The 11403-nt window shown below is 45.9% G+C and overlaps 1 protein-coding gene across 4 annotated transcripts in view; it reads left to right on the forward strand.

Annotated features, from left to right (window-relative positions):
• The window catches only part of LOC106862586 (D-beta-hydroxybutyrate dehydrogenase, mitochondrial-like), a 17022-nt gene extending 6318 nt beyond the window's left edge, over window positions 1–10704 (forward strand). For 2 of the 4 annotated variants that reach the window (XM_014891695.2, XM_088170863.1), the window contains exons 3-5: window positions 3163–3304; window positions 6830–6982; window positions 8512–10704. In XM_014891695.2, the coding sequence (XP_014747181.2) occupies window positions 3163–3304; window positions 6830–6982; window positions 8512–8993 (777 nt within the window). In that variant the 3' untranslated portion in view covers window positions 8994–10704. The remainder of the gene's footprint in view (window positions 1–3162; window positions 3305–6829; window positions 6983–8511) is intronic. The other 2 variants (XM_088170865.1, XM_088170864.1) reach the window with 1 other exon arrangement.
• The last annotated feature ends 699 nt before the right edge of the window (window positions 10705–11403 follow it).

Below are 11403 nucleotides of genomic sequence, written 5' to 3' on the forward strand. Positions count from 1 at the left end.
CAGCAGAGTGGCTACAGGGGAAGGAACAAATGTATCCTGAGTAAGGGTTTTGTTACAGTTTGTTACAGTCCCTCACGATAGTCTCATGAGCAAACTCATGCCCTAAGCGACTGCTGTTTAGTCCCAGGACCATATTCTTGGAAATACCTCCCAGAAAAGAGTTTGCACTTGGAAAAAATTATGCACAGAACCATGCAGAGAGGATTATAGGCCTTTTGGGGAACAAAATAATCTTGACAGATCAGATGGAGTCTGAAATCAATTACGTGGAATCCAGTAATGACAAGCACAAGGTGTTCCGCTCAGGAAATGCAGGAAGGCAGTGAGTGGATTGGCAGCAGGGTGGGGAGGAACTGGCGCACATGGAGCGAGCTGGCTGCATCCATGGGATTTCAGCATTGTGTTCATGGCTTCCTGCTTCCCCCTGACATCTCACTGCAGGTACCCAAGTTCTTGCCAGGACCTAATCCTGAATCCCAGGAGCTTCCCTGGGAAAAAGCCACGGCTGTGTCTCTAACAGGGGGGCTCTCCACTAATGAACATCTGTGTGATCTGCCTCTCCTCAGCACCACTGCACTGGGATCCTCCAGACCAGAACAGGAGACAGGAGCGAGGAAGGGAAGGGGAGGGAGCAAAAAGCTTGAGCAAGTTTCCTTAGCTGGTACAGAGGGGAGGGTTTGTGGAGCTGCTGGGCTTCTCAGCCAGGAACAGCTCCTGGCAGCAGCAGGGTGGGGTGGGCAAGAAGAGCCTGCTGGGCTGCGAGGGCAGGATAAACGGGGGATAGGAGATAGCTGGGAGGAAACCACACAGTTCCATTGAAGGCCTGTGGAGAGAGCTTGGGCAGCAGGCTGGACTAGAGCACGATGGCTTTCAGCTCTTATGGAACTAGGAAGGGGAAGCTGGGAGATTCTCTGAGAGGACAAAAATCATACAGCAAAGGGAGGTGGAGAGAGGCTTTGCAGGAGCAGTTGGGTGGGCCATTGCTGCCAGCACCACACTTGATTTGTGCTGCTGTGTGGCTCCTGCTGGTGAAGATCATGAAGATTATTCCTGGGAGGACAGTCTGGATGCTCCCATGGGAACTGCTCCAAGTGTTATCTCAGCCAACGAATCTACCATTTAAAAAACAAGGAGGAAGTACCATGTGTTACCTAACAAGGAATGTGCTTAAAGCCCCTGAAGACCACAGAACATAAGATGATGTTCATTTGCTTCCATAAAAATCTGTAGTTGCTTCATTTGTAAAGAGGTGTTCTGGACAAAAGAATTAAGCACTTTGTTTTACAGTTAAATAGTGGCTAAGGCGGTGTCTGCAACTATGAAATGTACTCCCAATTGATATTGCATGTTGAAGTCAGTCTTCCAAAATCAATATGTTTTGTCAATAATGAGTAAATTGTAGCTGGGAAGGTAACTTTGCAGATAGAGTTGCATTGGTGATAGGGGAAAATTCATTTCCATATGAACAATACAAACAATTTTTACTGGATTTTTAAGTTGCCAGCCTATGACTTTGTTTCTCAAAAAGCAGTGAAAATGTTTCTTGTTTATTTTATAAGTATTATGCAAGATTAAACAAAAAATGCAGGGAAAGGTCTTTTCAGTGCTCAAATGACAATTGGCAGTTGCATGCAGATATAGATATAGTTATGGTTTTGCTTTTATGTAAATACAATAAATCTCTCTATTTACAAGCTGAATTAGCTCCACTTTATTCACTGTTAAATAGTGGAAATTTGCTTTATATAACTTGGTGAGATGCAGGAGCATCTTCCAGAAATAGTGAGGCATCATACAACCGTCATCTGTTTCAAAGGGAATGTAATATTTTGGTGACCATGTTGTTGACTACTTGATCATTTTCGTGGCTAGATAAGAGGGCCAATACAGCCCATCATCACATTTGATGTGCATTAGAAAAGCTTCAAACTTTGTTTGCTGTTCTTGTTGTACTGGGAAATAAGTCAGTTGTGAAATGACATGTGGCCATGGGGCCAAGACCTCATTCCTGCTACTGTCATAATGCCAGTGCAACTATATATTGATTTTTAAGAGAACTGCCCTGTTTTGCTCATGTTAGTGATGGATATTTCGGCTCTTTTCCATCATTATGTGTCATTGTTCACTGGACTGAAGGTGGAGATGAGATGTTGTATACTACATAAATTAAATAGCCTGAGATATTTATAAAAAACTAAGCAATTACATGTTTTTATATCTGCCTGGCTGCAGAGGCTGCTGAGCAGGTGACTGTGGGTGGGTTGCTCACCTTGCTTGCCCTTGTGCTGTGGGAGTTGGTGTCAAGTGATAAAAGAAGAGTGGCAGCCAGGCATGGTGACTCACCAATTCATAATTTCTTCCTCCCTAATGAGGCAGAGCTTGTGATTCAGAGAATAGTTTTGTGAATTAAATCTCAAGCCTGCTGTGAAACTGTGTGGGTAATCTGTGCTCTTTTCACTTTTATTTGTTATTTGCCACCTGAGCAAGGCTGTAAGGCTTAGGCAGGAATCTTGCCTGGAAGTGATCAGGTAAAATTTGGAATTTTAACTGTGTTTACATTTGACTAAACAAAAAACCCCCGTAGTAACGGAATCTCTAGTGATCACACTGGGATGGGGAGGAAAGAAAGGAAAAAGGTGGAAAGGAAAGCAAAGCCATGAAGTTCTTATTGCCTATAGAGTGAAAAAAAAAAATTCTTTCTTCCTTAGCCGGAATCTCCTTTCATGCCTCATGTCTATAATTGTGCCATTGTGTAGCAGATCTCCACTGAGCATGTATTCCTGAACATCTGATTCTGATTTCTGTACAAGTTATGTTACCTGTAGAGCACAGAGGCTGAGGCAGTAGAGAGTCACCCATGGTTCTCCCCAGCTGGCACAATATTTCAGCATGTTAGGCATGTGAAACCCATCATGAGGAACCAAGAGCAGGGTGGGCTTTGTGGTGCTTCAGGGCACTGGGTCTCTGATGCAGTTCTGGAAGTGGTGCTGGAGGGAACAGGAGAATGGCACGCTGGTTTGTGCATATTTGTGCACCAAGTTTACTCCTGTATGTGCAATATCAGTAGCTTCTATTTCCTGTCCATGTGAACATGCCTGGCCCCAAGTTGCATTGTTGTTCTTGGTCCATCTTAGTGGGACACCTTTCTGTTCTGCTGAACAGGATAAGAATGGAGATGGAGCCAGGGAGCTGAGGAACATGAAGTCAGACCGGATGAAAGTGCTACAGATGGATGTGTGCAGTGACCAGGAGGTGGCTCAGGCCGTGGATTTTGTGAAGAGGACCCTGAGGGAGACGGAGGAAGGTATGTAGGGATCCTTTGCTCACAGAATTCTTTCTACAGAGCAGGCCGTACATTGACCAGGTCTTTCTCTCTGTGCACCACCGAAAGGGGATTAATAAGCCTGAAGGCTTGTGACAGTGTGTGGCTGGCAGTCAGGCTGTGCTGCACCCGGGTCAGTGAGGACAATTGTCTTGCTATTGATGCAGCCGCCACATGGAAAGAGACCAAGACTGGCTGGAGGATTAGCCTTTAACTCTACATCCCATAAAAAGCAATGAGTGGCAGCAAGCCCACAAGTATCTGTGTCTTTGTCCTTGAATGTGTGCGAAGGGCATAGAATGGCCAGAGCTTGATCCCTTCCATGCATTCCTGCCACATGTGCTCCTAGCTCATGCAGACCTTGCAAATGACCCTGCTAATGAAGAGGTGATGGGCCCTGGCTGCTTACTGCTACTGTTCCCTCTGCTGTGTGGGTACAGCTGAGTACTGAGCTGGAGCACAGATTTGAACTGCCCCCAAACCTGAATTTATCTTCAGTCAGATCAATCCATGTTTTCTGTGTTGCCATGCAACAACCCAGAGGTGATGTGAAATGGAATCCAGGGTAGGCTTGGCATAGATGACTTTAGGACCCAAAAAGCATGTCAAGGGAGATAAGAGTCCCATCTTTTCTTCTTGGAAGTGCTTTGGCAGTGGGATGTGAGTTTACAGTCGGAGTCTGATGTGACACCACCTGACCTCTTCCCATGTGATGAGGTGAGACTTTTTGCCCTGCATAGGCTTTTCTGCAGCCTCTATGCCAGCAGCAAGCTGGCCAGCAGCTGTAGACACAGGCTGAGGATGAACTGAAGTTTGACATCTGTGGCTTCAATACTTCAGGGTTGTGATTTGAAGGTGGTTGGTCATCTTGAATCTTGGATGAGTCTGCCATGGCCCTGGTTTTGTTCACAGCAAGTATTAAGCTAGTAAATAACAACAGCTCTAATCTTCATGCAAATTACGTGAGCACACCTTTCCTTCTAAAACAAGCATATGAAATGTAACTGAGTAATGTACAAGCTCTGATCCCACACATGTTCTCTCTGCATGATTTTTCTTCCTACACAATCACCCAGCCCTCGTCATGCTTTTCACAGCTTCCTAAGCTTTTCCTGAAGAGCCCAGCAACAGCAGTGGTAGCACAAAGCCTTTTTCCACTGAGTGAAAGTTTGGAAGGGAGAAGCTCTATTGCTCCTATAAATGCAGCAGTTTTTGCAAAACTGTGTGTGTGTAGCAGGGACAGAGAAGTCTTGCATCCTTGATCAGCAAGTTAGACTGGTTCTTCCTGTAGCTGTTTGCCTCAGCATGGTGTACAAAGCAACAAAGGCTTCTTTTTAGGCTCATTGGTGTGACTGAGGTTTGAGGCTTTCCAATAAATAGTGCTCAATAAATAGAATATAAAGACTATTGAGACTGAGGTGCCTTTCACAGAGGTGTGGTTGCACACTGAATGTGGCCTCAGAGGAGCCAGTGCAGAACAGCTCTTGGGCTGTACAATTCTTTATACCTCTTCTCCCTGTGCTGTGTACAGAAGGCTGAACTCAATTGATAGGAGTGCCCGTTTGTTTTTGGTCTCATGCAGTTCCCACTGTATTGTTGACTCTAGAGACGTAATAGTGATAAGGCTCTGCTCACTAAACACACTGCTGTCCAGCAAACAGCCCTGTGACTGGGCTCCCCTCAGCACTTTGTTCTGTTTGAAGCATGCCGTGATCCCTGAGCAATGGGATTCCAACAAACTATTGTAAATAACGATTCAGGGACGTTCATGAGAACTAACATCAAAGCCCAGGAAATGGGAAATTGCTTTATAGAAATTTACAGGAATTTGTAAGGAATACTCTGCAGAGTTCAGTTTGTGACCGACAGTTTATGTCTTTGGTAAATCCCTGCCAAATTTTCTCAGCATGCTTTTTTGTTAGTGATGAAATTACTCCATCACGTGCCCTGTTTCCATGGTCCTCCTGCTAGCAGTTAGACCTTGCTTTGCAGCAGCAGAGGGACCCCATTCAGGCTGAGAAGCTGTGCTGAATGCAGATCAGTGTGATTTTCAGTCGTCTTGACTCACTAAAACTGGGAGCTTCAGTGGGTGAAGCAGGAACAGGCTGTTGTACACAGCTGGTCAACAGCTTTCAGGGAGAGTGACCTTAGCTGGGAACAGGGCAGGGTTACCGGAACCCGTGTGAGAGCACACACTCAGTCTGCCAAGGGCATGTTGGTGTTTTTAAGTCCCATAAGAGGAAAAATTTCATTGCACATTGGTAGAATATTGCACTTTGCTTATAAGACTATGTTTGGTAAAATACATGGTTACTATCTGACTGAATCAATATAGGGTGGAAGTTAAAAGACTTTCATATATCGGAGTGGAGAAGATATGGAGCAGAGGCAGGGCAAATAGCCCAAAAATATTGGAGAGAGAGCTTGATAACTTTTATCAACAGGGTGGCACAACATTGGTGCTTTTGATAGCAATGTTGGAACTCCCTGGACATTAAGACTCCTTCTTAGCCCTGTGTTAGTTCTTGGTAAGAGGAAGATCCTGGAGTGGAAAGGGGCCCTAACTTCAGCTGAGTCCAATGCAACTTCGACAGTCCAGCCCCAACTCCCAACGCAGTGAAAAATAACCATGGTGTATGGCAGGACATCTAATGAGGAGCAACTCTGCTGTCTTGCTCCAGCTCCTCTGTTTGTTCCTCATGCAGTTTATGGCTGCATAGTCCCATGCTTCAATAAATCCATGAAGAATGGGTTCAGCCCTACAAACATTTGCCACTGGGAGTCCTGCAGTAATCGCTTTGAAGGGTCAAGTCCTTGCTGACCCACTAAGTCCTGACATGCAAAGGGTTCATCACAGAAGCTCTTGGGAAGTGCAGTCAATTTAATTTTGACAGGGCTGCATGCACAAAAGACATTAATTTTTAAATTCTAGTAGTTGTAAGGATTGGTTGCAAGTTTGCTAAGGGTTGAGGGAAACCAAATATTTGGACTAAAACACAGCAGCTGTTAACCAGGCCATGAATGAACAGATCAATACCATGCACCCTCCAAAACAGTGAGCCAGAGTTGTGAAAGGGATTAAGAAATCCAAAATATCTGCTTTCTTTTCTTTTTTTTTCTCCTAATTGCAGGAGAAAGTCCAGCCCCCTCCAAACTGCAAAATTCATTATAAAGTCACTGAGTGGAGGCAAACCTGGGATCAAGAGGAGTCTTAAAAGAGAGTCAGCCAGATGCAGCCTTATAAAGCTCCAGGAGAGCATTTGACTGTACAGGAGATACTCGGGAGGCAATACTTGTGTGCCCCCATCACTTTCCTTGATGTTCCAAACAAGCCCATGGTATAGGAAGACTCTGTTTCATTTCCTTGCTGGATTTTTCTCTACAACTTATTTCTACTAAAGTGCCTAGTTCTTTGTTAAGGTTTTAGGTTACTGTGAACAGCAAGGAAAGCGTTTTCTCTGTGGCTCTCTTCCTTGTCCCACTCTTTAATCATGTGTTTGTTGGCAGGTCTGTGGGGCCTAGTGAACAATGCTGGCATCTCAACCTTCGGAGAGGTGGAATTCGCAAGTTTAGACAACTACAAGAAGGTGGCAGAGGTCAACTTATGGGGCACTGTGAGGGTGACAAAGGCTTTCCTGCCCCTCATTCGCAGAGCTAAAGGTACTTGCTGGGCAGTTTGGTAAGGCTCAGCTTTTGTAGCACAGCAAAGAGATGTAGCTAGAAATCCAGGCAGTACTTGGGGGAATGCCTGTGCCATCCAAGGAGGGTTTCTGAGGTTGCTATGAAAGCATTTGGTAGTAGAGGCTATTCTTGGGGCAGGCCAGGCACCTACACAGCAGATGCTATCTTAAACATCCAAAATATCAGAGACCTTTGTGCAGTGTTGGCAGATATCACACAGACAAGATAATCCAGAGTCCACAGAGTGGTCATGTTTGGATAACTGAATCTTCTCCCTTCATGTTATTCCACTCACAGGTGACTTCAGGCAGTGACAGAATAAATGAGAGTCAATAACAGCCATTTCAGATATCTTACAAGACAATGGTATTATCAAAATTGTTTTATATTGAAAAAATATATGTATGAGCAGAACTCTGAAGAGCTTCTTTATTTAGCATGTGTGGGAATGATGGTACAGGTGTGTGTTTGGTGAGGACAAAAGGGGGTTATATTAAGAAGATTGCTCAGATGCCATTCCCAGACATCAATTAACTGCTAAACAAGCTCCAGCTCACTCCAAAAACTATCTTACCCATCAGGTCAGCAGATGGTTCTCACAGTCCCTCTAAGTTACACTTAGGTCTGGAATGAGACAGCAGAGCTGCCCACTTGTTTCTCAGCTGAAATTTCGAGCTGCAGAGGGGTGTCGTGCTCCATGGCTGTGAAAGTTCTCTCTGTAAAAATAGCTGATGGAATTTCAAGGGCTTCTTTGTAAGTATCTGAAACCATAGTGTGCATGTTTTGTCTTGGATAAAGGCTGAGACACACACAGAAGAGTGACCACTGCTGTCACTGCCCTGAGGCAGTGCCCGGAGAGCTGTCATGGGCTGTTGGCAGGAATTAGGACAATTGCTCTCCACTGCCCCATGGACAGCAGCACATCAAGTCTCCTCTTGTTTGTCCGAGGAATGGCCACTGTAGAGACTTGTGCCTGACCAGCTGGGTGAATGGGTTGTGCTGCTCATGCTGCAGAGAAATCTCTACTCATTCTCTACCATCCAGCTTGGGTCTAAAAGTACACAGGTGTGTTAGGCAGATGAGCTGTTGAGCTTACAGAAAGAACCAGAGTGCTTGTATGGTATCACACAGAGTTGTGAGCTTTGCAACTCATGACCCTCCAGGCTCAGAGCTTGAGCCCTTCTCTAGCAAGACACATGGGTGGGACAAACTCCTGAGAACACAAAGCTAGCAGTCTCAGAAGATCAGGGTACTTCCCTACTTGGAAATTATGAGGGAAACGTCTTGTATTCTTTGTCAATTCTTTGATGCAGAGGTAGGCATATGCACCATCCTGGGAGGAGGTTAGAACAGGGGTTAGCCTTGCTCGAGGCAGGAGAGAAAAGCTCCATGACAGGGGATGTATATTCAAGATTCAGATTTTAGAAATCAGCATCATCATCCTTTTCTGGCATGTTCTGGCTGGTGCTTCTGCAGCCCATCCTCTCTCCCTGATCTTTTCTCTCTAGGCCGTGTGGTGAATATCACAAGCATGTTGGGACGCATGGTGAGTCCATCTCGCTCCTGCTACTGCGTTTCCAAGTTTGGGGTGGCAGCCTTCTCTGACTGCCTGAGGCAGGAGATGTACCGCTGGGGTGTCCGTGTCATCCTCATCGAGCCCAGTAACTTCGTGGCAGCCACTGGCATCCTGACAGCAGCCAGCATCGACAGCCAGGCCGAGGCCCTGTGGAGCGGGGCCAGCGACACGGTACGGGAGGACTATGGCAGCGAGTACTTCACTCGCCACGTGGCCATGATGAAGTCCTTCGTGAACAGTGGCCTGAAGGACATGTCTCTGGTCTTGAGTGACATCACCGAAGCGCTCACATCCCCGCGCCCGAAGAACCGCTACAACCCCATGGAGACCTACTGGTGGGTGAGGCTGCAGGTCATGACCCACCTGCCCACAGCCATTGCTGACTGGCTTTACATCCCTGGAGCCACCCTGTAAGCAGGCATCCTTCAGGCATCCCTCCAGAGCTCCTACTCACACACAGGTTAGGGCTGACCTCTGCACTCCTTGCTGCTGTGTCTCCCCTGGAGATGCATGTACTTCCACTTTGAGTTATGACTTGAAGTCACATATTGTGGAATGCTAGAACAGCATGGTTTTTTGGTTGTTTTTTTTTTCCCTCGCTCTTGTTATTTGTATTTCTTGCTGAGCTGATTAAAGTTGAAAGGTGCTTTCCTTTTAACTATAAAGGAAGCAGAAGAAGGTAAATATAACGTGTCAAATATGTGGCTAGTGTAACTAGGTCAGCAGAGTTCCCCCAGTGATAAATTTAGCTTATTAATGAGCTCTTGCTTTTTCTTACAAGGACAAATTACTAGTAGCAAAGCTGTTGCTATGAGATGGCTTGAAGGGAGAAACTAAAATGGGAAACAAAAGCAGAGTTTTCCATTTGGTTGAAAATGGGTCAGTCACAGCCTTCCATTGTTTTCTTGATACTGCCAAGAAGCTCTGCAGTGCTGTGACTGTCTGCTCTTTCCAGGGAAACAGCAGCACTGCCTCTAAACAGCCTCATTACCTAGCTGCAAAGAAGGGTTCTTCCCTCCCAGAACTGTGGCCAGGAGGTGCCAGAGCCAACAACTGGGCATCAGATGGGCAGTGAAAAGCCCTTCTAATAATGAGGTTTGAGCCATCTTTCAGCAGCCTCTCTCCACCTGCTGCTGCTGAGCTTTGTCAGTTTAAGCTGATGCAGCAAACAAATTTGACTTCTCTGACTACTGCCTTAGGTGCCTGAACTACTCAACTGTGATATAGACATTGTCCAGCTATCCCTCTGCTTCCCTCTGGAAGTGATGAGGGAGCTGCTGTTGGCTTTTCCAAATCAGTTTTTTTCATTTTTTCTCTGCATTTGAACAGTGATGGGGCACTGTGCAGCTAGTGTGGCCTGACTATGAGCTCTGGAGGGATGCTTTAAGGGACACATTTCTTATTTTTAATATTGCACAATGAAATCTCCATGTCACAAAATCGTCTTCTCTGAGAACCTCGTGATGACCAATATGAGCTGCCCCTGCCCAGTATCCCGAAAGGTCTCTTCTGATGGCCATATGCAGGATTTTGATAATCTTTCCCAAGTGCTGGGGCTGCCTGGTTTCATGCTCCATGCCCATGCTCCATGTTCCAGTGGTGACCACTGGTGAACAGACAGTGAGCTACAGGCACTGCTGGCCAGGCCAGGACCTGAGCCTCTTACTCTAGGGACCAGCTTTTTCTTCCACTGTTTTGCCTTATGTGAGATTAAGTGGCTGTGAAAAGAGCTTATTGACTGCTCTTTCTTCACCTGTCTCTGCTAGCTCTGACTTGGAAACTGTGCCTTAAACTTTTTGTATGCCACTGGCTGCAAATTCTTGGAGTCTGCATGCAGCCATGAATGCTGTGATGCCTTCAGGAGGAAAGCATGTTTCCCTTGGAGATGCTGTCAAGGCAGCTTGTCTTACAAGTAACAACTGCTAGAAGTACTGCTGTGCAGTTTGTGTCGTTTCCAGATCATCTGCACATGTAGATTTCCTGGGATTCAGAACCCAGCAAAATCCCACTGAACTGCAGCTTAAAGAGTAATCACTTCTGCCCCCTGCACTGTGAAATGTGATTAATGTTAAGTAGCTCTGATTTGCACAGAGAGAAAAATAAACTGTGAGATTTTTAAAACATATGTCTCTGGCTCCAATGCTCATTTCTACATTTGTTTTCCTACCTCTTTTGAATCTGAGGTTGAGATTTAATTAGGTTCAGTAATTAAGGAGGTGGTTTAATAATAACAATTAATGATGTTTCAGCAGGCAGTGGGACTGTGGAGGCTCAGTGAGAACTGCCTGGAGCAGAATGGGCAGCATGGCCCATTTCCTCAGCAGAAGGCAGTTAGAGAGGCCTCTCTGTAAACACAGGCACCATCAGTGTTTGTATTTTGTGTGGTTTCCCTCGAATGAGATTGTTTAGGGCAGTGCTGTGCATTATTCATTGCCTCAGCACTCTGTGTGTAACTAATCCAAGGGCTACAGCTGCTGGTAATAAGGATTAGCTCTTCCCAAAGACAGAACAGAGACTGGCAAGCCAAGAAGTGTCCGAGGCCATGCAAGGACCTCGTGGTTGAGCCAGGGTTAGGATTTCACAGCATGTGAGCCCCAGTCCCCTCCTCTGCCCCCTGAGAAGTGCTCAGGAGGGCTGTTAGTGCCTGATCTGGTTTCTGCCTGGGAGGGGAGCTCTGAGTGTCTGGGGGCAAGAGAAGAGTACGTTTCACACCACAGAGTTGCACTAATACAGCATTGAGGGCAGATTTTTGTTCTGCTGGTAACAGAGGGTAGAAAACTCTGTTCCAGTTGACAGTTGACAATGACCTTCAAAGCCAGAGGAC

The sequence above is a fragment of the Sturnus vulgaris genome, chromosome 10, assembly GCF_052056855.1.
Source record: "Sturnus vulgaris isolate bStuVul1 chromosome 10, bStuVul1.hap1, whole genome shotgun sequence".
In the NCBI taxonomy this organism is placed as follows: domain Eukaryota; kingdom Metazoa; phylum Chordata; class Aves; order Passeriformes; family Sturnidae; genus Sturnus; species Sturnus vulgaris.